This window comes from Gouania willdenowi, chromosome 12, assembly GCF_900634775.1.
Source record: "Gouania willdenowi chromosome 12, fGouWil2.1, whole genome shotgun sequence".
Taxonomy (NCBI): domain Eukaryota; kingdom Metazoa; phylum Chordata; class Actinopteri; order Blenniiformes; family Gobiesocidae; genus Gouania; species Gouania willdenowi.
In genome coordinates, this window is record NC_041055.1 from 31313415 (window position 1) to 31339518 (window position 26104).

At 35.2% G+C, this 26104-nt stretch overlaps 1 protein-coding gene across 14 annotated transcripts in view; it reads right to left on the bottom strand.

Annotated features, from left to right (window-relative positions):
* Positions 1–20808: 20808 nt before the first annotated feature.
* The window catches only part of fcho2 (FCH and mu domain containing endocytic adaptor 2), a 64517-nt gene continuing 59221 nt past the window's right edge, over positions 20809–26104 (bottom strand). For 8 of the 14 annotated variants that reach the window (XM_028462393.1, XM_028462394.1, XM_028462389.1 and 5 more), the window contains 5 exons: positions 25555–25710; positions 24976–25108; positions 23019–23218; positions 22656–22948; positions 20809–21624 (listed from right to left, as the gene is read on the bottom strand). In XM_028462393.1, the coding sequence (XP_028318194.1) occupies positions 21602–21624; positions 22656–22948; positions 23019–23218; positions 24976–25108; positions 25555–25710 (805 nt within the window). In that variant the 3' untranslated portion in view covers positions 20809–21601. The remainder of the gene's footprint in view (positions 21625–22655; positions 22949–23018; positions 23219–24975; positions 25109–25554; positions 25711–26104) is intronic. The other 6 variants (XM_028462391.1, XM_028462397.1, XM_028462403.1 and 3 more) reach the window with 2 other exon arrangements.

The following is a 26104-nucleotide window of genomic DNA, read 5'->3' on the forward strand; positions in this document are numbered from 1 at the left end:
GTCTTAAAGGGGTCACTGTGTCAGGTAGTGTTCATTTTGACACTGACAGCAAATTCAGATTTGGTATTGAATTATTTAACTTCACTTAAATAAATGTTGTTAAATTTCACTTTTTGGGTGTTTTAGAAATATTCCAGTTGTGCAAAACTAAAAGAAAATAACATAACAGTAGAAATAGACCTCATTAAATTAAATTAGCTAGGTTGTTAGCATGCTAACATGCTATCAAGCCCCGACTTCTATCACAACCACCTCATAAAATGAAATATTTCAACAACAACAAAAATAGTCTGTGAGCATTTGTGCACATTTTGAAATTTTTTTTAGTTTTTACATCATCCATTTGTTTGCATTAACTGGATTTGATTATGTTTATCTTATTTCCATTTACAACACACTATTGATGGTTAGTCGTTTATTTGATGCATATTAAAAACAACAAAAAAACAAATTCAGGCAAAATTCAAAATTTTTTCAGAAATTCTGAAATATTTTTGGTGGGAAAATATCAACTTAAATGTAGAAATGTTTTTCTCTATAAACATGTCCATTGATACTTTATTTTACCTTTAATGCAAAGCCACACACATCCTTCAGAGTAAACGCCAAAAACACACAAAATACAGAAAAATATCTGAAAAAAAACCCCAAAATAAGAGAAAAATATACCAGAACATAACAAAAAATACTCAGAAGGACAGAAATGTATACAAAACGACAATAAAAACACTAACAAAAAGTAGAAAAAAATACAAAACAACAACGAAAATACACAAAAGTCTTTGTTCTTTCATGTATTGATACTCAGATTGGTCATTATTCTGAACGCTGATTTTAATGTTTGATAATGTGACCCCCGGATCAGGTGATCCCATTTTTGTGGAATATGAGATTTCTGGGAAGTTAAAAACGAACATTTGACCAAAAATTTGCATGATTAAAAATGTATGCCTTTGATGAAATGAGTAATATAAAGTCTGCATAAGAAAGATCAAAGGCAAGTTTTACGGTTAAATTCTGCTCCTATAGCAGCAGATTCATGCAACAGATGAAGCTCCTAGAATGAGTGAATGAACACCTGATGGATGAGGTTGAGTGAGAGAATGTGATGCTGCTGCTGCTGTAATAATAGGGAAACAGGGATGGGAAAGGTATTTAAAACATGAAGGAGAGAAAGAGAATGTGGAGGAGGAGGAGGAGGAGGAGGCGCTGGGCACATGCACTGTTGGTCTCGAGGTCAATAAAACAAGAAAAATGACTCAAATGTTCCTGATGGTTTGGCCTCTGGATCTCTGGAGATTAGAGGTGGTGGTGGGTGGTGGAGAAAAGACTAAAAATAATAAAATAACACATAATGCACAAAAACACATAAAATGACAGAACATACACAAAATGACAAAATACAAGCAAAACAACAATTATTATACACACAATAAACTGATAGCCGAGACACAAAATGTCAGACAAACACAAAATGACAACACAATCACGGAGTCGTCGCCTCAGATATTTTTATACTGCATTTTATTTGAACTAGATTTCTATTTCAGAAAGTTTAAGTATAGGATTCATTTATTCGGAAAATCTTAATTTAAGTTTCACCAATTATGAGACATTTAGGGCATTATTGTGTCCGCAATTATTGTGTGTGTGTGTGTGTGTGTGTGTGTGTGTGTGTGTGTGTGTGTGTGTGTGTGTGTGTGTGTGTGTGTGTGTGTGCGTGTGTGCGTGTGTGTGTGTGCAGGAGGAAATCTGTGAATCATTTCCTGTGGATCCACTATTATCAGATCTTTGAGGTCTTTCATTTTTCTTTCATTTGAGACAAATTCATGTAAAACAACATGTTCTATATCATTGTTAAAAATGTGTAAACCTAATAAATCTTCTGTTTTTCAAGGTTGCGGGGGTAAAACTTAAATCTAAATGTTCAATCTAAATGTAAATGTTAAATCTAAATCTAAAGGTAGATGTTAAATGCGGGGGTAAATCTAGCTAAAGCTAAATGTTAAATGTAAATCTAAATGTTAAATGTAAATCTAAATGTTAAATCTAAATCTAAATGTTAAATCTAAATCTAAATGTTAAATCTAAATCTAAATGTTAAATCTAAATCTAAATGTTAAATCTAAATCCATCCATCCATTTTCAGACCCACTTGTTCCTGTTTCTCAGGGTCACGGGGGTAAATCTAAATTTAAATGTTAAATCTAAATCTAAAGGTAAATGTTAAATGTAAATCTAAATGTTAAATCTAAATCTATCCATCCATTTTCAGGCCCGCTTGTTCCTTTTTTTCATTTTGCGGTGGGTAAATCTAAATGTAAATGTTAAATCTAAATCTAAATCCATCCATCCATTTTCAGACCCACTTGTTCCTGTTTTTCAGGGTCGTGGGGGTAAATCTAAATGTAATTGTTAAATCTAAATGTAAATGTTAAATTTGAATGTAAATGTTACGTCTAAATCTAAAAGATAAATATAAATCTAAACGTTTAATCAGCCACCAAGTGCAGAGCAAAATGTTTAGAAATTATACAGAGTGGGCAGGTCAGCACCTGTCGATTCACATTTAACATTTACATTAAGATTTAACATTTAGATATAAACGGTCTCTTCCTTTATAAGTTTATACATGAAATGTTTACTGTATGCAAGGGAACCGTGGAAAGATTTATGACCAAAAGTAAACGTAGGGGGTGAAAATAACTAGTAACTTTTGGTATTTTATGTATGACTTACTTCTACTTGTACTTGAGTACAATTTCAATCAAGTAACAGTACTTATATATCTATATATATATATATATATATATATATATATATCAGTACTCTTTACACCTCTGGTCATCTAGATGCAAAGCAGTGGAAATCTGAAGGGTTTGCTTAGCGTGAAACACAAATCTGGAGGATTTATTGTTTTGTCGTCCCATCTTTACCCTGTGGGTGCGTGAGAGTTCACCTTATTCCATTCTGAACTAGACGCAGGCCTGCTATCTGGGTGGGTGGGTAACGGTGGGTGGGTGGTGACACCCCTGGCGGGCGAACTGAAAATCTGCAAACGACAAAAGCTGCAACAACAGGAAGATAATTCACATTTGATTGGTTTCACGTGTTCTTCATAAACAACAAAGTTTTTTCCTGCGCCTCCAGCGTGTTTTCCTGCAAGCATGGGATCCATTTGTCCCCCCATGTCCATGATGCCCTGTAGCACACACACACACACACACACACACACACACACACACACACACACACACACACACACACACACACACACACACACACACACACACACACACACACACACACACACACACACACACCACTGCATTGATACATTTTGTAAAAACAGCCACTTTCAGCTGTTAAAAATAATCTCCAGGGAGAAATAAAAGAGAATGAATGAGGTTTGTTGCCAGATTTTTTCACTGCTGACAAAATTAAAAAGGAAAATGTTTTGTCAGAAGCTTGTGCCATATCACGTAAAACTTTTCCCGCGGTGGATTCAGTCCAACATGAGTGACGAGCAGTCAGGGGACGCCCTTTAGGGCACGGGTCCTCAAACTTTTACTGTTGCAACCCTCCCACGACCAACAACTTTTCAACAAAAAGTGTAAAAAAATGTGACTGTTCTTCTTTAAAACAAATAAAAATAGCATAAAATGTACAATCCTGTATTTTTGTGATAATAATGAACAATTAGGTCAAAAAACCTTCTGGGGGGGGGGGGGGGGGCATTCTCGTGCCCCCTTCAATGTCATTTATGCATTTTTGCCTCTGCCTGTTTTAATTTTTTTCATATATTTTTAAAATTGTGATTTATGTTTGAATTTTTTTTGTTCAAATATTTTTTGTCTTTTTTCAAGAAAAAAAAATAAATTAATTAGTGACTGTAAACATGGACTTTTATATTACGATTTGAGCAAAGATGAAAAATGTCAACTAATTCATGTCAACTCAAGGTAATAATTAAAAGCAAGCGTTTTCATCTAAACGACAAAACTTTTTGTTAAAGTTTTCTGTAGTATACAATAAACTCAAGTTACAAACTAAACACAAACTGTATCCTGTTTGTTTCATTACTGCCTAGTGTGTGTGCGTGTGGTGTTGTAACAATGCTAATGCTAATGCTAACAACCCAATGTCAACACTGCCCTACACACAGTGGGTCACTGCTAATTACTGGCCTTATTATTATTATTTCTGAGTTTTTGGTATTTTATGATTTCAAAAGGAAGGAAAAATAACATCAGCGATGTTTATAAATCTGTCCATTAATGTTTAGCTGAGGGTGTGTGTGTGTGTGTGTGTGTGTGTGTGTGTGTGTGTGTGTGTGTGTGTGTGTGTGTGTGTGTGTGTGTGTGTGTGTGTGTGTGTAGAGGGGGGCTGGTTTAAAATCCTCCTGTAAAATCCAACCAGCAGCACAAGACTCAAACACCTGTCACATGACAGTAAAACTGACTTTTTTTTACTCATATTATAAATTCACTGCAACGTTTTCCACTTTGTTATAGGCCTAATGAATTATTGTTGAGACTGGTGTGGATCTTTTGTATCTATATATATATATATATATATATATATATATATATATATATATATATATATATATTAATGTATCCATATGTATAACACTGTAAAAACTGTTCCTTAGATCCAACTTTCAAAAAAAGGTTACATTTTCTAACCACTTTTTGGTAGTTTAGTGAACTTCTTCTTTTGTTTTTTTAATTTATTTAAATCGATTTATTTGTGCAGATATGCTTGAAAAAAAAAAAAAAAAAAATATATATATATATATATATATATATAAGTGCATATATTTGTATAAGTATCTTATAGATAAACTGGTTATAAGACGGGAATATGATTAAATAAATAGTCAGACCTATTCCTCCTCCTTTTTTTGAACGTGTAAAAGTTTTATTGAAATTTTCTTAGTTTGTGTTTTTGGAAATGAACTTGTGTTGTTTTTGTTTTTTACATGTTAAAAATAATAAATGAATCAAATAAAACCAAATTAAGAAAATAAACATAAGTTTTACTCCTCAAAAGCAACAGAAGATTGATTTTCTTAAATTACATGAATATTGTCATTGTCATTATTATTATTTGTTATTTAATGTTTTATTATTATTATTATTATTATTATTATTATTATTATTATTATTATTATTATTATTATCATTTACAAAAACTACGTAATAAAGGGATGATTCAAAAGCAATGTTTTTACCAAAGTTAAAAAAAAAATAAAGACAATTGTATTTAGCAAAAAACTAACTATATTTTTTCAATAAATATTACAATTAAATTAATAACTTCCTGCAGCAATGAAGGCCTAAATAGGCTAAAAAAAATTAATTAATTAATTAATTATTAAACTCTAAAAGTTGTGTTTTTATGGTGAATATATTTCAGAAGCTTTAATTAAAGTTCAATTTAATTAAATTTCGTTGGAAAAAGTTTTTTTTTTTTTTATTTTGCAAAAACTCTAAACTTTAGGAAACGGAAACTTTAGGACCGTCAGCCACGCGCGTTTTACAGCGCGGTAAAAGCTGCAGGTCACGTGCTCAGGTGTGAACGAGCAATTACACACGTTAATATGCGCGTGTGTATTAGTGATTAAGTCCACAATTAAAGGCATTGACGTCACTGTGTGATTGAAGTGCAAACTTAATTAATTATTAAATTGTTATTTAATTATTAATCAATTATTCAGTTAATAATGGTTAGCTTTGTTTTTTTTTATTTTTTAAACCATGTTTATAGTTTTGTTTTTAATTAATCAAATAAATAATTTCGCTTTTTTTTTTATCAATGTTTGGGGTTTTTATAGGAATTTTGGAAAAATTCACAACTGTAATTAACAAATCAAAAAAGTAATTATTTATTTAACATATATGATATTATTCAAATAATAAAAGTTAAATTATATATATTTTATGTTGCTAAACTGTTTAAATTTGAAAATGACTCATAACTAACAATAATAACTAATTAAATACCAGATACATTAAAAATATAGATAATTACTCATTGTTGTGCGATAATTATATTTTTAGTTGCTTTGCAGGAAATTCACATTAATAAATGTAAATAAATAAACGAATAAATGAACAGATTGATAGACTGGTGAAGTTTTTCTTTTTCTTTGAAAAGTTCCAACAAACATGAGGATAAATTCTCACCTTTCAGTGAATTCCGTTAAAATGATTCCATTCATGCATAAAATCATTGAATCCAAAGTGATAAATATGGTGAATAATAAAGAATTCAAGTCCGCAGAGAAGTTTAGAAGTTTAAATGTAAGATTAACCTGATCTTTGGTTTCCTCACTGTTTGCGCCCCCTAGTGGTCAACTCACTGACACTTTGGGTTTTTCCCACAGCCCAAAACAGACCCTGAACGCACCAGAAAACTCTTTAAAATAAAATGAAGAATTTTTTTTTTTTTCTACAACTATCCATTTTAACTTATTTGCACTAATAATATTTTTATTGTTCTTAAAAACTGACATTTTATTATTTTTTTCAATCTTTTTTATTTTATCTTCTGATTTAATCTTAAAACTTCTTATAAAAAATAAATAAATGTAGAACTTCTTTAAACAAAATCAGAGTAATTTTGAAAAAAATTTTTACCAAATATTACATTAAAAACAAAACAATTGTAAGAATTAAAAAAAATTCAACTATTTATTTATTGAACAATATTATTTGCTTTTCCTCATTTTCCTTTTAAAGATTCAATAAAAAATATAGTTTGAGAGAAATCAAAGGAATTAACGGTTAGATATTAAATTAAACATGTCAGGTCTATAAAACCTGAAGCCCTAAAAAAATGAAAATATAATGATTTACATTTACATTTACATTTATTCATCTTGTGATGTGATTTGAATAAGTTTTGAGTAAATTTAGAGGAAAATTGAAAGTTATCTTATAGTTTCATTTGTTTAAAGCAGTGGTAACAAACTTTTCAGCCAAACACTACAGAAATTGGTTAAAAGTTGCAAACTAGAGTGGCCAAAAAATGACAGAAAAGTGGTTAAAAAAAGGGTTTTAAGTGTCAATATTGGAACAATTAGTTTAAACTGACAAATAATGTGCATGACAAATCGTGAATGTGGTTAAATTGGCAAAAATAATCATGAAATATGATGTAAAAAAGGTTAAAAGTGACAACATTGGGTCAACATTAGGTGGAAAGGGTTTATAACTGATGAAAATGTGTTGACGTGTGATGGAAAAGTGTCAGAAATGGGAGAAATGTAGTAAAAATGTATTAAAAAGAGCAAAAATATGACACGAAAAAGTGGTGGAAATAGGTTAAAATATGGAAAGTTTGGTTGTAGTTGCAGAAAAAGAGTAAAAAAAAATAAGCAAAAAATGGGCTCAAAGTGTTCAAATGGGGTCCTGACCCTAAGGTTGAGAACCCGTGTCTTCATGCAGGTGGATGTGAACAGGTGGAGTTTTCTACGAGCAGTTAAAGCTCTAAAAACTATCCAAATATTTTCAGGCCCAATTGGTTCCACTTCAACTCTGCTGCTTTTTCAAAAAGGAAAAATCCAGGCTGAGTATTACAATAATAATACATAATAATTCCTGCTTTGATCGTTTCTCTATTTGGCATCAAAACCCAGTGAAACAGGTCAGAAGTCGTGACAACATAAGTGTGAGCGGCGCTTCTTCTGAGCAGAGCAGCAGTTCATAGTTAGCCCAGGTTAACTGTATTATTCATGCTGTCTGTTTTTATTAAAGTCAACTGCTTTCCTGGAAATCTGCTGGGAATAATCGACTAAAAACAGTAAAAGAAAGTGAAAACATGCTGCTTTTCTCTTTTTACCTTTGTCACAAGTTATTCAATTGGATTTATTTCAAATCTGAATGCTACAATTACAGAAAATAAATCACAGTTTGGTTTGTAACAGGTGGGAAAATAGATCTGTGAAAACACTGGGTTGTGGTCCTTTTTAAGGCCCAACAGGTAACTTTTGGGTCTCATGCTTTAAAAACACTATCCACACCTTATAATAGTTTATTCTATTCTTACATCTTATATTTAATTACATGCAAATGAAGGCTGATGACTGAGGCCCCCTAGTGGCCACGGGGCCCTATGTAATGGTCTATCAGTGCCTATAGCCAGAAACGCAAGAGTTTATGCAACACAGCTGTAAGTAAAAAAATAAAATAAAAATCTAAAGAACTTCAAATTCAATTTCTCTCAAATTATTACACACAAAAAATAAAAATTGGTCAAAAAAATGATGTAACTTTATGCCTAATTTATAACTGGAAGTAAAAACTTGGGAACATTAATATTAAAACTGTTTCATATTTGAATTTTTTCAGATATTTAGTTGGAGGTTCTCAAGCCGTGGTGCACAGCACGTGTTGGGTCACAAAGAGGAAATTAAAGTTTTGATGTTCATAAGTGAACTACTTGGTGAACAGATGAAAATATGGTCTCCCAGACAGAGGTTGAGGGTTTGAATCCTCCTGTTTACCCAGAGGAAGACGTGCCTTTTCTTCAGGAGATCCCGTGAGGATTTAAGACCATGAGAAGAAGATTTGGAGCGTCTAAGCTCGTCTGAGAGGCTGAGGAACCAGAGCAGAGAGAGTTCTGCACGCACCCAACGCCACCCGACATCCGCCATCCGACATGTCACATGTCATTTCACACAGACTAGCTAACGCTGTTATGCATAAATGATCAACGACGGCTCGTGGTTCAACAATCAGTGTTGCACGTGAGGAGAAGAGGCTTAAAAACACATCACGCTATACGTGTTGCAGTCGCAGGATGAGCCAGCTGCACACGCAGTGAAAACACGCGCAGACGTTAGCGTTAGCATCGATAAGAGCTTTCACACTTTGACCTCCATGTCTGCAGAAGGAAGAGGAGAAACATGATTAATGCAGCCACTGTGCCAGGGTTACACCTTCACTTGTGTTTACAGGCAAAATATAGAGAATAAAACTACATGCAACTTTTATTTTGAAAAATTAGTTTGATTCCATTTCAATTTTTCTAACTCGTGTCGTGTGAGTATTCTCACCTAATGCAGGGAAATAAATCAATTTCAACATTTTTCTATCCTGGTTTGTGCTTCCATGTAGAACTGATCCTTACTGTACATTATGTGTCACACACTGACAATATCCAAGGATATAAATGAGTAATATTAGTACTGAACAAACTAGGGCCCAAAGCAGGACCCAAATCCTCCTAACGTATCATCAGTACATAATGTATGCATTTAACTTGACAACATTTAGTAGTATTAAATATTGTCTTTAAATATAGTTATGAAATGGGTTTTTTAAAATAAACAGAAATGTATTACAAGTTTCAAATTAGGCATGACAAATGTGAGGTTAAATTGGTAAAAAAAAAAAAAGTGATCATGAAATTTGGTGAAAAGAGGTAAAAAGTGACAATAATGGTGATGTTAGGTGGAAAATGTCTAGAAAGTGGAAAAAATGTGCAGAAAAGGCATTAAAATGTGATGTAGAAGTGTCAGAAATGTAGCAAAAATACATTAAAAGGAGCAAAAATATGGCAATAAAAAAGTGATGAAAATAGGTTAAAATATGGTGAATTTAGTGTAAGGTAAAAAAATATTAAAATAGTTTCTTGAAGGCATCTGGCGACCCCCTCCCAGTGTGTCACGACCCCTAGGTTGAGAAGCCCTGGTCTACACAGCCCAGATTTAAGATATGAATATTGACTGCATGTTTTATTATCACGATATAAATTGTCAGAATGTGCGTGTGTGTGTGTGTGTGTGTGTGTGTGTGTGTGTGTGTGTGTGTGTGTGTGTGTGTGTGTGTGTGTGTGTGTGTGTGTGTGTGTTCATAAATGTTTCATGGTGAATGCAAACACGTTGACATGCAAACATGTTTTCTATCTGAATAATAAATCCGTCTGTTTCCGTCCCTGTGGACACACCGTGTTTTCTCCTGCGTTAACGAACATCTACGATACATCATGTGACAGACGTGTTACTCACTTTTGTCCAGATCAGCCCAAATATACATTAATTCATTATTATTCCCCCAGAAAACCTTAAAAGGAGGAAACTTTATCCCTTTTTTTTTTACATATTATATAAAAATCCATTTTTTGTCTATTTTTGCAGGGGTTTTTTTGACACTTTTTGACACTTTTTCCCTTTATTTATTTTTTATTGCCCATTTTTCATCTAACAGCTAACTTTTGCAAAATAAATACCCATTGTTTCCTTTTTTCCTACATTTTTCCTATTTTTATTCCACATTTTGCCCATTAAAGCTATTATTTACTATTACATTCCACCTGGTTCCTCTTTATTTGACCATTTTTTGGCCACTCTCGACTGCTTTTGGACCATTTTAGTCACTTTTCACTCTTTTCTTGAATGTTTTGGCCACTTTTTGACCATTTTTGTCCTGTCACCATGTCTGTGTCCACTCAGAAACGTAGCGGACCGGACCACTTTGGGTGGATGATGTCCGGTATACCAGATGATGTATGTGTTGTTTACCGTGGCCTCGTCTCACTGGGCTCCAATGAACACAGACACAAAGCATCCATATGAGCTCAGTGTGTAAATAGTGCCGAGCTCAGCAGGTGCTTTTAATTAACAAAAACTAAATATTTATGGAGTGAACATTTCCTATGTTAGAGGAAGGAAGAGCTGCGTGTGTTTATCTCTACATGGATGTGATCCCCTGGGCTGTGTTTAGCTTTGAAAAGTCCACCCCTCCAGCATTCCCTGCACTCCTACCATGACTCAGCATATATCACTATCCTTTGGAGGTGGTTTTGGAATGATGGACATGATTGGACGAACAGAAACCCACAAACTTCTCAAATAACCTGATGGGTTAAATAAACATTTCCTCACATTCAGAAATCCTTATTATTGTGCTAACGTACTACTCATCCTAATGTACTGTTCACGCTAGCATGCAAACATACTACTCATCCGAACGTACTACTCATACTACTCGTGCTAACGTATTACTCGTGCTAACGTATTACTTGTGCTAACGTACTACTCATGCTAACGTACTACTCGTGCCAACGTACTACTCACACGAACCTGCTAAGATACTACTCGTGCGAACGTACTACTCATGCTAATGTACTACTCACACTAACGTGCTAACGTACTACTCGTCCTAACGTACTACTCATACTACTCGTACTAACGTACTACTCATGCTAACGTACTACTCATGCTAACATACTACTCATACCAAGTGTGACTAAGTCTAAATAAGTACTACTCGTGCTAATGTACTACTCGTGCTAACATACTACTCATGCTAACGTACTACTCGTGCTAACACATTACTCGTGCTAACGTACTACTCGTGCTAACGTACTAACGTACTACTCGTGCTAACGTACTACTTGTGCTAACGTACTACTCGTAGTAACGTAATACTCATGCTACTCGTACCAACGTACCACTAATGCTAACATACTACTCGTGCTAACGTACTACTCATGCTAACGTGCTACTCATACCAAGTGTGACTAAGTCTAAATAAGTATGTAGTATGTGTTCACAATAGATAGTATGAAAAGATTGAGTATGTGAGAAATACCAGGATATATACTATTTGGGGAAATTTTAAGTATGCACGGTGTGCACACTCGTCATACTCAAATGTCCCATGATGCATTGTGAGCGGAATGTAAATGGGCCCTGGGACCGGCTTCAAGTTATTGTTGAGTCTGTGATTTGTTCTCATGAACGAGGAAAGTTATGCTCTATTATCTCATCATGTGAGCAGATCTATATGATATCAGTCTACACTAGTGTTGTTTCCACGTGCTTGCATGCTTGAAAGGTCTTTGTGCTTCAACACACATGAATGAAATACATTCAGCTCTGCAGATGTCTGATGATGATGATGATGATGATAATAAGTCTAACATCAGGTGTTGTGAAGAACCCACAGATTGAAACGCAGACGTAGAATCACTAATGTGAGTAAATAACACTGATAAATGTTGACGGGTCGATTGGTTGTCGTTGACCTTTAGATTAGAAACAAAGAGCTTCATTATTATCGCTAAAGAAAAGCAACTGAACGTTGTGCTGGGCCACTAAAGAAGGACCAAAGGTCTGCCACAGGAATTAAGATGTGACCATTTCTTAGCCTGAGCCCCTCCCCCAAACCCACACACACACACACACACACACACACACACACACACACACACTGACAGATAGCCTGTGACGTGCCCCTGTGAACATGGCACGAACAGGTCCACTCCCTCCCTCTCCTCAGGCAGCAGATCGACCTCTGAACGTCTCCTCAACAATAATAACGTTTACGTTTTTTGGATTATTTCACCTTCCGAGAAGTAGAAGTGCATAAAAAAAATGGTTTTGGTTCAGATTTTTACAGATGTGACAGATGAGGTAATCATGCCTTTAAATAAATCAAATTAAAAATATTATTGAATGATTGATTAATAATACCCTCAAATGGGATGAATTTGAAATTGAAATTTGGCAACCTTCATTTAAAAAATGACATTGTTCAACGAACTAAGTTCAGTAATAAACAATAATTAAATAATATGGTGTTTATTTTTTGTCATATTGAATCAGCAAACTAACTGATTTCAGCCACTAAAAGGACCCCAAACCTCAAGTTTAACATTTGATCTACAATTTATCTAGAAATCTGATTATTTTCATCACTGAGTGATAACATGTGTAATATAAATAAAGAATATTATCATTTCATTGTTCACAAAGCACTAACTTGAATTTACCTGAAATATATTCATGCTTTTCAGGATTTACAGAACATTCTAGAGAAGTATAAACTAAACAGTGTAAAATAGTTAGAATATCTGTGGATATCATAAAATGCTAGCTGCTACATGTTAGCATTGAGGTGCTAGCTGCTACATATTAGCATTGAGGTGCTAGCTGCTACATGTTAGTATTGAGGTGCTAGCTGCTACATATTAGCATTGAGGTGTTAGCTGCTACGTGTTAGCATTGAGGTGTTAGCTGCTACGTGTTAGCATTGAGGTGGTAGCTGCTACGTCTTAGCATTGAGGTGGTAGCTGCTACATATTAGCATTGAGGCGTTAGTTGCTACATGCTAGCATTGAGGTGCTAGCTGCTACATGTTAGCATTGAGGTGCTAGCTGCTACATGTTAACATTGAGGCTGTAGCTGCTACATGTTTAGCATTGAAGCGATAGCTGCTACATATTAGCTTTGAGGCGGTAGCTGCTACATATTAGCATTGAGACGGTAGCTGCTACATGTTAGCATTGAGGCTGTAGCTGTTACATGTTTAGCATTGAGGTGCTAGCTGATACATGTTAGCATTGAGGCGGTAGCTGCTACGTGTTTGCATTGAGGTCCTAGCTGCTACATGTTAGCATTGAGGTGTTAGCTGCTACGTGTTAGCATTGAGGTGTTAGCTGCTACATGCTAGCATTGAGGTGGTAGCTGCTACGTGTTAGCATTGAGGTGCTAGCTGCTACATGGTAGCATTGAGGCGTTAGTTGCTACATGCTAGCATTGAGGTGCTAGCTGCTACATGTTTAGCATTGAGGTGCTAGCTGCTACATGTTTAGCATTGAGGCTGTAGCTGCTACATGTTTAGCATTGAAGCGAGAGCTGCTACATATTAGCATTGAGGCGGTAGCTGCTACATATTAGCATTGAGGCGGTAGCTGCTACATGTTAGCATTGAGGCTGTAGCTGTTACATGTTTAGCATTGAGGTGCTAGCTGATACATGTTAGCATTGAGGCGGTAGCTGCTACATGTTAGCATTGAGGCACTAGCTGCTACATGTTTAGCATTGAGATGCTAGCTGCTACATGTTTAGCAATGAGGTACTAGCTGTTACATATTTAGCATTGAGGTGCTAGCTGCTACATGTTTAGCATTGAGGTGCTAGCTGCTACATGTTTAGCATTGAGGTGCTAGCTGCTACATGTTTAGCATTGAGGTGCTAGCTGCTACATGTTTAGCATTGAGGTGCTAGCTGCTACATGTTTAGCATTGAGGTGCTAGCTGCTACATGTTAGCATTGAGCTGCTAGCTGAGGCTAGAAGAGCTCTTCTGTTCTGCAAATTCTTTATTGCACAAATTATCCATATCTCAAAAAGTATTGATCCTATGAAACTAAAAATGAACAGTGTAATTATTGAATAATCATGGAGACAAAAGTGAAGAGGATGTCCTAAAAATGTGTTAAAAAAACCCCAAAGGCTCCATGGTTCAGGTTCAGCTAAGCTAAGCTAAGCTAAACTAAGCTAAGCTGTTCCCATTTCCAAATCTAAACCTTTGTAAAGGTCAATCATATCGAAACCTAATTTCCAAACTATCCTGTTATAAACCAGAATAAAAGCCTATGATGTAAATGTTGGGTTTCTCTTCACTTTCTCTCCCTTTAATAACACAACACTGTATCTTCACATATTTCTCCGTGGTGGAGGGAGTCGTTGATAAATCTTCTTGTTGAATGGAAAATGTGTCACCTCTGGAAGTCTGTCTGACAGTTTACAGGTTTGAATTATCCTAAAGAGGTCTTGGGGGGTTCTGGTGCTTGCGAGGTACGCAGAAGACTGGAATTCATACGTTGCCATAAACTGACAGTGAGTGTGTTTGTTCAGATGGTGTTTCCTCGTAGCGGAGAGGGAGATCAAATGGGCACATCAATTCTAAATTGTGCGTAAATGTTACTTATGTGGGGTCTGGCTCACAGGATTGTAGAATAACTCAACTCTATGGCTCCACTGGGCTTTTGGACAAACACCACAGTGATGGTGGACAACAAGAGTCCAAATGCTTCACAGAGATCAATCCGTGGTAAAATAAGTCCGTCTGATTCCAAAGACGACGCAAACAGCTGCTCAGCTTCACCCATTGCAGATGGGAAATAAAGAACAATGTGGGAAAAAAGGATGGCAGAGGGGTTTTCAGAATAAGAGCAAAATGAGCAAACATTTATCAAGTTTTAAAGCCACATTCTGCCCGTTGTAGCACCAACAATTTAGGATCAAAATGGGATAAATATGGCATGTTTGCCATATATCACTGGGGTTTCACATGATACTGGATCAATAGACGTATGAAGAGATTTATGAAGATATAGGAATGCTATCAAAATGTGTTTAAATTTATAAAGATAAGACGGTATGATGATTATTAGCCTTTTGTTTCAGAAAGAGACGAAAACTAAGAAATCCACTTGATTCAGCATTATAATAAATGTATTAAAAGGTGTTTTTAACCATTCATACATACAGTACCTGTTTCAATAAAACAACAATATTTAGGAAAGTTTAAATATGCAACAGCTAATCAGAGGTTTAAAACCATTTGGAGACAAGGTTATCAAGCTCAATGGTTCTCAACCTTGGGGTCGTGAAACACTGAGATGGGGTCGCCAGATGCCTTCAAGAAACTAGAATATATTTTTTTTAAGACTGAGATAATTTTTGCTTATTTTTACCCTTTTTTTGCAACTACACCAAACTTACCATCTTTTACTTTGCTCTTTTTAATGCATTTTTACTACATTACTCCCATTTCTGACACTTTTCTGCACATTTCCTCCTTTCGAGACATTTTCAGCACTTACAGTATAAACCCTTTCCACCACTTTTACACCTAATATCACATATGTTGACCAATTATTGTCACTTTTAACCTCTTTTCAACACATTTCATGATTATTTTTTGCCAATTTAACCATATTCATGATTTGTCATGCCCATTATTTACCAGTTTAAACTAATTGTTTATTTCTGACACTTTGGACCCTTTTTCACCACTTTTTCTGTCGGTTTTTGTAACTTTTAACCAATTTCTGTGGTTTTTAAAATCCCATTTCACCATCTTTTCCACCATTTTTGCTCACTTTTAACACATTTTTTTTTTTAAATCGCTGATTAAAACAAAGATTTAAATCTTTAAGATGACTATATACATAAACCTTTCAAGCATAAATATTTAATTTCCGTATGAATGATTTCACACAGGACAATTTAAAATAATCAGATTGTATTTCTTCAGTCTGCTGTTTCTCCACACTCACATTATTAGTTATTCTACCTGTTCTGCCCACACTGTGTGACTGACTGATCCTTTAATATCATATACTGTATTTACTGTATATAAACTATCCACACACACTTTTTGCATCTGATTCACAGGAGAGCCTCAGATCTTTCCCTGTGTGTCTGACACGGTAAAATCAACACTGATGGTTCACATGTGTGGTCAGGAACCTCAGAGGAGGTCGTTGGACACGGGGATGACTGAGTGTATAAATACACACTAGGTGTTGATGTAGTGCTGAGCGTGTACTCACAGTCATACATACTGTACGTCCTGCACTGCGTGAGGCTCTCACACTCCACACTGTACATTGGAAACATGTGGAGTCCAGCGATGGAGAGTTTAATACAAACCTTTCTACATTGATTATAGTATAAAAAATAAGTCTTACAGTGTTGCAACAGTTTCATCTGTTGAGTTTATACATTTACAGCTTTATTTAATCAGAACAGCATTTCTTATTTCTTTTCATAGGTCGATTTATCCATTTTTTTTTTTACTTTTTGGAACTAAATGACCAACCTGAGACTGTTCAAAGACAAATGAATAAAATATGCCAACAAAAACTACCTCTTTAAGTCGGCTCCTTGGGAATAGGGCTGGGCGATACGGACCAAAACTCATATCTCGATATTTTTCTCAAAGTGGCGATATATGATATAAATCTGATCATTTTAATTCAAATAAAGTCTGACAAGAATTCTGTTTCATTTGCTGATGCAAACAAAATGCAACACGGACACATTTATTAACTAACAGCTGAACAATATGTGCCACTTTTTTGGCTTTTTCTCCTATAAAGGACAGCACGTGTGAGTGAGTTCTGTAGCATGGCTTGTTTAGGGTTAGAACACACTCAGTAATCCATCAAACTGAGCTTTTCATGTTCTGAGAAGTAGTGAAAGCAAAAGCTCCTAAAACAAGTGTTTTTAACACAAAATTAGCTATAAAAAATATATATATCAATATAGGAAATATTGTAATTTTCTATATCGCCAAAATAGAAATGATTCTGCCCAGCCCTAGTTGAGAATGAACAGTAGTAAATGTAATCTTACCTCCTTCAATGACAGCTCATGGTAGTGACGATGTCATCCATCTCCTCTTTCCTCTAATACACATGATTATATAATGCGTATAGCAATAAACAAAAACATATATAAATAATAGGAGAAAAGCTACAAAAACGTGAAAGAAGAGGAAAGTAGAGAGCAAATGTAAAATATAAAATCAATTCTACTATGCAATATTTGGCCAAAAGGCTGCTGCTCATTGTCTGTATTTCAAATTTATACATATTTGACTAAAGTATTCCTACTCATGCTCATAAAGCATGATTGTGCAGTAAACATGAATAATACAGGCAAAATTATTAAAAATGTTCCTTTTGATCTCTAACCAAAAATTTTAAAGATGGAGATAAATAATTAAAACATTAAAAGAAAATCCACTATATCATAATACTATGTACGTTTAGTACTATACTGTAGTAAGTATAGTGCTATATTTCCGTTGCTCGCCCGAGAACAAATTTTGTTTTTCATGGAAATGTTGAAAAAATTATGAAAAAATAAAAAACCTTAAATCTTGAAGTGGACCAGAAAAATAAAAGACGACGGGCATGAAGTGCTCTGCGAACCATCAGTTTTAAACTCCTGCTTCTTTAATGTGATGTTTTAAGAGAGGTTTAAAATAAAGTCTCTCATTCTACCAAATCATAGAATTTCTGCAAGAAAACCATTTGTCTCGATCCACTTTGTGGCGTAGAAAGTAAAAATCTTTCCTCAGAAAATACGTTTTAGGGAAACTTTCAATCTGGATCAAATCCTTCCAAGTAAACAAAGCAAAACATCAACGAAAAGCAGGAAATCAAATATTAAAATGTAGAAATTTTCACCTTATCATATTTAGTTTAGTTTAATTATTTATTGATATTTTTCAGTCAGTAATCCCCTTCAGTCATTGTGTCAGAAAACTTGGAACAAAGATTTATACATTTTAAATTATGATTTGCTGTTTTTACTTCAAAAAGACAGAAAAACACAAAAAAAATATTTTATGTAAAGCACATGTATTTAAATCCCTTATGGAGTGAAGTCAACGTGAATGACCAGCGTGAATAAATAACGGATGAAAGAAATCACGCAGAGCACACTTAAAGTATTCAATTTAATATATTTGTATATATTCATATATTACACATTTAATACAGGCACAATGAGAAATCATAAAATCGAGACAAAAAGAAAGTGGCTGATATTGAATAAAAACGTACGAGAATCATTTACACAAAGTGGCTCTTGTTTTAAACTCAGTTTAAAAACAGCAAATGTGAAGAACCTCCTGCTTTCAACTCAAAGCCTTTCATTTGGGGAAGAGCAAGAACCAGCTTGCTAACGTGCTAACGTGCTAACTCGCTAACTCTGAACACTGTGACAGAATCTGTGCTTTTTAATGCTTTTTTTTAAAATGCTTTTTTTTTTAATGCTTTTTCCACATTTGAACAAAAAAACCAAAAAAAAATAAAACAATGATAAAAGTCATTTGAACAAGAACACAGAACGATGACGTGTTAGTTTTTTGTTTTTTTGGATTAAATGTAAACTCATTTCAGGCGTCTTTAGATGTTTGGCTTTTTAAGTCAGAGTCAAGTACCATGGTTAAGATAAACTGTATATAAATGATTGGTTTATGGCAAAAAATGTTGGAAATTATTACATACAAATGTAATTCATAATGAATGAAACACCGGTTATTAAAAGGTTTCAGCAATTTTTTACTTTTACGTTTTACTAAATCCCAAACTAAGCCCTCAGGTCAGTACGTAAAGGTTTTTTTCTTCAGGCAACTATTTTCAGGAAATTTACTTTGATCTCCTGACATGCTTTGACTGTCAACTACCAGTTTTCCTCAGAGGCATCTGCTGATCGCTTGGATGTGTCTTTAAGAGTTCTTATGACAAAAAAAGTTATTCCAGCTTAGTGTCAGAAAGTTTAATTTGATCTACTGCTGATCGCTTTGATGTGTCCTTTGATGTGTACATCAAAGCGATCAGCAAGAGACTAAGGTCAATTTCCTGAAAAAAATTGTCTGAATAAAGGAAAACCCTCAGGTCAGGTCAGGGTTGCCAGATCAAGACATATTTTAATGCCGTTTGTGGGCGAAGAAGTAGATCAGTGCGGGGGGGGTTGTAGTGTATTTCTAACATGTATAGCACCACTTCCGTTTGTCTTCACTTTCTAACTCGAAGCCCTTTAAGGTCGCTGATCTATCAAAAGGCGATGGCAGTGGTTGCCATGACGATACGTAGCCACAGTCCAACAAAAACAACACTGGATTACTCAGCGTTGAGTGGTTGGTTTTTAAGGCGTTTCCTTATTTTTGACAAAAATCGTATAAAAACGTACAGAACAGAAGTTAGCGTCGTTTGTGGAAGACGGTACAGATTCAAGAGGGGGTGCCGCGTTCCCTTCAATATCCAATAAAAAAACATTACTGCTATAGTCTGTCAGTGCTATTCTTCTTAAAGGGATCCTCCACTGTTTTTACTGTGTGGCCTAAAATCTTTGAAATTTACTTATTAGTAGATCTATGCTGAACTAAACACATTATTATGCACCATATTTGTTTTACTAACTTTAAAAAAAAGGGACTACTTTACAGTTTTAGAGCCTGTGTTCCTCCATCTTGAAATCACGTGATTGATGATGTCACACGGCCCCACTGCCTGTAAACATCCCATTGTTTTCTATTGGAGTGAAACATTCAGCCTGATTTTTACATCATTCAGCAGATTTTTCAGTCAAAATAACAACCTGTGCTGCTTTTGGTTGCTTTAAATAATCAGTAAAAGTTAAAGATGTTGATGTAAACCTCTTATGTATGGAAAGAGGATTTAAACAAATCTGACAATGGGGGCAAAAGTTCTGTGGTTTCGTAGTAGACAATGAAGCAGAGAAGACGAGCTCTCCTAAGGGACCTTACTCCCCCTTAAACGGTGGGCTGAAGTTGGCGAGTTAATCACAGACTGTTGAAGGACTCCCATCCAAAAGCACTTCTATCCTCAGGGTTTGTGTGTCTTTAACAGTCCAAGATTTACTCGCCAACTTCAGCCACCAAAGCGTGTCAGCGCACTGTTTCACACTTATGGTAAACAAAAAAGGTTTACATTGACATCTTCATCTTTTACTGATTATTTAGATCAACGAAAAGTAGCACAAGTTGTTATTTTGACTGAAAAATCTGTTAAATGATGTAAAAATCAGGCTGAATGTTTCACTCCAATAGAAAACAATGGGATGTTTACAGGCAGTGGGGCCGTGTGACATCATCAATCACATGATTTCAAGATGGAGGAACACAGGCTCTAAAACTGTAAAATAGTCCCATTTTTAAAAGTCAATAAAGTGAACATGGTGTATAATAATGTGTTTTGTTAGACAAAAATCTATTAATAAGTACATTTAAAAGATTTTAGGCCACATTTGTAAAAACAGTGGAGGACCCTTTAAACAGGGCTTAAAGAATCCCACCCCCATAAAAAAACAAGATTGAGGCACACTTCCCCGTTTAAAGAACAGACGCATCAGAAAAATACAAAGATCTTGGGTCATTACGTTGTTGTTTTTTTTTTTTTTAAAAAAAGCTTGTAAAACGGTTGAAACTGCTGAGTAAGACAAAAACAGAAGGTTTAAACATGTTTGATTTTTTTTTTTTTTTTTTTTTTTTAAAGGCATGCTGTGCCTTTTGGAAGTAAACAAAAGCCTAAAGAGACCACACACTGGTTATAAACCACATTAAAGGACAATCGCTCAAAGACCTTCATGCATTTCTAACAGAAACAAATGGAGCTTAAATCCACGGTTTTGTGCTTTTTGTGGTTTTTAGAGGCACTGAGGTCCGACTCTCTCTGGGTCTGTTTTTACTTTTTTGCATTTCCTGTGAAAGCACTTGTTTTGTTTTGAAGAGGCTTGTGCTACGAGTGTTTGTGACAGATTCGACCTTCATTGCACATTGATCAGAAATAGACGAGAACGATCGGTAAACAAAGGCTGATTTGAGCTGGTGGAGCAGAATAATAATAATCATTGTTATTTACAGTTAAAGTAAGAAAGAAACAGAACAGAAAAGCATCATTTTCATGGAAGGCTGGTGGAAAAATGAAAAAAAGAGCATCTAGAGGATTGTTAGTGCACTTTTTTTTTGCTGCTTTTATAATTTCATATACAACAAAGCTAATTCATACTTATTATCTGACCATTTAAAGAATCTAAATGGTCAGAAATCATCATCATTACACGTTATATCTACACATTTCCTGAAAGATCATTTTTAACTTTTCTTTTATTTTCTTCTTTCACAACAGTGTTCAAAACTCAGTGCTGATTTATTGTAGTGAGATTCATCCAGACGCCAACTCTGAGTCGGGCACCATTTTTGTTTTCTTGAAAAGCAGAAAAGGAGGAAGTAGGGGGAGGGGTAGGAGGAGGGGCTGGTCTCAGCAATCTGCCATGTAACGCCCTGGAAATACAACATTACATGGATTGTTGTTTGCTTCCCACTTCACAACAAATATTAATAAAATATACAGTTTTTTTATATTAGTATCGTAACGACTAGTGTAAAATACACATATGACACATGTACAATTAAACAATAGTAAATAAATATATTATAAAGAATATTTTGTTAAATTTTTTTTAAACATTTGAGAGAAAAACTACTCCGTTCATTAAAAAAATATTTTTTAGACATTTATTGATACAAAAAAAGGGTTTAGAAACTGAGATAAAAGTCTAAATGAACAATGTTTTCAAAAAAAGTTCAATTTTTTTTTTAAAAAAGATCTTACAATTTTGCTTTAAAATATTTTCATCAAACTGATGAAAAATAGTTTTTTTTCAAAATTAAATGATGAAAAATATAAAATTAAACAATTTTATACATTTACATACAAAACTCAGGCAAAGTAAAGTTTTACTTGTTTTTTTGTTTCTGAAACAAACAAATAAAAATCAATATAAAATATAAAACATTGGTTTTGCCATAATTTTGTTTAAAAAAAAAAATCAATGTTTGAAACAATGGTTAACTATAGTTGAAGCAGAGTATAAAAACTGTAAAAAAAAAAATTGTTTTATTTTTTATAAAATATTTTTTTTACATTTTTAATTATTATTTATGTGTTTTATTAATTAATTTTAAATTCCCCATTACTTTTAAAAAGATTGTTGGAAAATGATAAAAAATGAAATAAAATAAATAAAATTGATGCTTTGCACAATAGTACGAGGAGAGTTAAAAAAAAATAAATAAACATAATTTTGAGATTTTTTGATATGCTTCTTTTTTTATTATAAATAATTTTTGCATTTTTCCATAAATTTGTTAAAAAGATTGTTGGTAATAAATAAACATAATATTTAGAAAAATCAACACTGGGCTCAAAAGGGCAAAAAAAGGTCAGTCTATCTATGTACTGTATATCTACTGTATATGTATTATAATGTGAACAGAGTGAATAAAAAGGTCATTGTAGACATTGTACGTACCTGTAGCAAACCTCTTCTTGTTCAGAGAGATTCTGTATCCAGCTCCCAGCAGCTCCATGTCCACCCCTGATAACGTACTGCCCTCATTCACAAACTGAACCGCTAACGTGGACGGGTTGGACGGACCGTCTGACAGATCAAACTTGGCCCTCAGGGACCCTGCACCTTCGGTTGAAAACAGGAGACACATGTAGCTTTCTGTTGAAGTTATTAAAATAAATCTCTCACCTTCATTTTCAGACTTTTCTGAGATGTCGCTGATCTTCCACAGACACTTGTTCTGATCAGAGTTCCTAAAAACAAACAGAATGTGAGTTTATGTGGATCTGTGCTGCTTTAGAACCTCCTCCTCCTCCTCCTCACCACATGGAGCTGGGCAGTGACTGCACATTGGTGACTCCTCCGTCCACTGGAACCAGTAGCTGGATGTTAGACAGAGGACCAGGACAGTCCATGGACTCTGGGTTGTAGCGGTAATCAACACGTAGGTCTGTGGTAGTGGACGTACACTTCCAGTACACGGCCAGGTTCAGGGGGGTGGAGTGGATGCCGTCAGACTGCACCTGAACGCACCACAACAACAACACAACAGTCAGACTGCACATGAACGCACCACAACAACAACACAACCGTCAGACTGCACATGAACGCACCACAACAACAACACAACCGTCAGACTGCAACTGAACACACCACAACCACAACACAACCGTCACACTGCACCTGAATGCACCACAACAACAACACAACAGTCAGACTGCATCTGAACGCACCACAACAACACAACCGTCACACTGCACCTGAACGCACCACAACAACACAACCGTCAGACTGCACCTGAACACACCACAACAACAACACAACCGTCAGACTGCACCTGAACGCACCACAACCACAACACAACCGTCAAACTGCAACTGAACGCACCACAACAAAAACACAACCGTCAGACTGCACCTGAACGCACCACAACAAAAACACAACCGTCAGACTGCACCTGAACGCACCACAACAACAACACAACCGTCACACTGCACCTGAACGCACCACAACAACAACACAACAGTCAGACTGCATCTGAACGCACCACAACAACACAACCGTCACACTGCACCTGAACGCACCACAACAACACAACCGTCAGACTGCACCTGAACACACCACAACAACAACACAACCGTCAGACTGCACCTGAACGCACCACAACCACAACACAACCGTCAAACTGCAACTGAACGCACCACAACAAAAACACAACCGTCAGACTGCACCTGAACGCACCACAACAAAAACACAACCGTCAGACTGCACCTGAACGCACCACAACAACAACACAACCGTCACACTGCACCTGAACGCACCGCAACAACACAACACTCGGACTGCACCTGAACGCACCACAACAACAATACAACCGTCGCACTGCACCTGAACGCACCACAACAACACAACCGTCAGAATTTGTTGTAATTTTTAGTGTTTTTTTGTTGTCGTTTGAGAATCATTTTGTGCAACTTTGTAATTGTTTTGTTTATGTTTCTTTATTTTTGTGTGTTTCCTTTGTTGTTTTGACTGTTTTTACAGCCATTTTGTGTATATTTGGTGTCGTTTTTTTCATGTTTTTGGAGCGGACTCGTGTTTTTGGAGTAAATGTATGTATTTCAGGTTTTATTTGTCTTTGTTTATGGAGTATTTGTGTATTTCTATTGTCTTTTGGCTGTTTTTGGTGTCAATTTGTGTATTTTTAGTCCAATTTTTCATGTTTTTTTGAGTCAAGTTACATGTTTTTAGAATAAATGAATGGATTTCAGGTGTCATTTTTTGTGTTTGTGTATTTTTGTTGTTGTTTTGGGTGTTTTTGGAGTCATTCTGTGTAACTGAGTTATTATCCTGTTTATTTTTGGTCTTGTTTTTCATGTTTTTAGAGTAAATGTATGTATTTTTATTGTTGCTGTATTTTTTTGTTGTGTATTTTTTTGCCCTCATTTTATAATTTCCGAGTGTCGTTAAGATTTTTGCATCATTTGGTGTGTTTTTATGTCATTTTGTGTATTTTTGGAGTCATTTTGTATTATTTTTTCAGTGGCCAAACAAAATTAGAGCGAGCAGCATGTGGCATTTTTAAAAAAAAAAGGTATTTATAATTTCTCGTACTGCTTTTTACATCTATTCTTTCTCCAATACATTTAAAGCTTGTTTTAACCTCCAATAATAACAGCAGTTCAGTCCAGTATAAAGTATCTCAATCCTTCTGAATACTCCGTATTCACTCTGAGTTTCAAATAAAACGTGATTTTAACATCCTGCCTGTATGACTGACCTGGTATTTCAGGATGTCCACGTTGTAGTAAGAAGCCGACGGGTTCTGTTCCGAGGCCTTTCTGAGGTAGGACGTCAGTGCTTGCATGTTGAACCAGAAATCCTTGGTGTTGGAGTCGTTTTGGGAAGGATCGCTGCAGAAAACACACACATGCACACACACAGGAATAATGTGAGGCTCCATTACTCATCGCTCCTCTCAGCCTAAAGCATCAGGAGTGTGTTTTCATACACAATAAGACACCTCGTGGTTATTCCATTTGGTTTGAGGAGTCCCACCATGTGGACTTTAGGAGAAACATTGGGAAATGGAGAAAGTTTGGGTTTTAATCCTTTTTTAAAGACAGCTAAAGTAGTGAACCACACATTAAACATTTTCTAAAGATGATGTAAAAGTGTTGAATATGTCTGCGTTACATTGGGTTTAGACTCAGGCCAATAAAACCTCGGCTGGAAAATTCCTCCCTGACATGTTAATGATAGCTTTATGTCACGTCACTAATTTAATTTCCTCCTGCTGACGTTTTCTCTCAGACTCTGAGGAGAACTTTTGTTTTTCCAAAGCGTTCCCACTGCTCACCTGTAGAGAAGCTGCTGGTTGGGAAGGATCTGCTCCAACCTGCTGGTGTTCTTCAGTTTAAACGTGAGGACGGCCGGGGACGGGTTGGTGGTGAAAACCTTAATGATGCCCATGGGAAACGACAGCGTCATGTCTCCTGTGATCTTCACTATGCACCTGTTGGAGCGCACGACAAAAAAACATCACTTTATCCTCACAATCAGTTCAAAAATCATCATAATTATTCAATTCCCCAACATTTAAATTATGTTTATATGCAATAGAAATGTTGAGGTTCAGTAATTTATTACTGGATATAAATGGATCAATGACGTATAAACATTACACCTCATGATATTTAATAAAATGTTCATCGGGCAAGATTTGCATGAATATTATGATGGAAATAAAAATAGAAATATTTATAAATCTTACACAGGACTATAATAGTACGAAGACATATTAGAGTCGGATTAAAATAAAAAGAAATCTGAGCACTACGAGATTAAAGTCATATTTTTTTAGATTAAAGTTGTAATATTTTGTGATTAAAACCGTTCTTTGGTCAGAA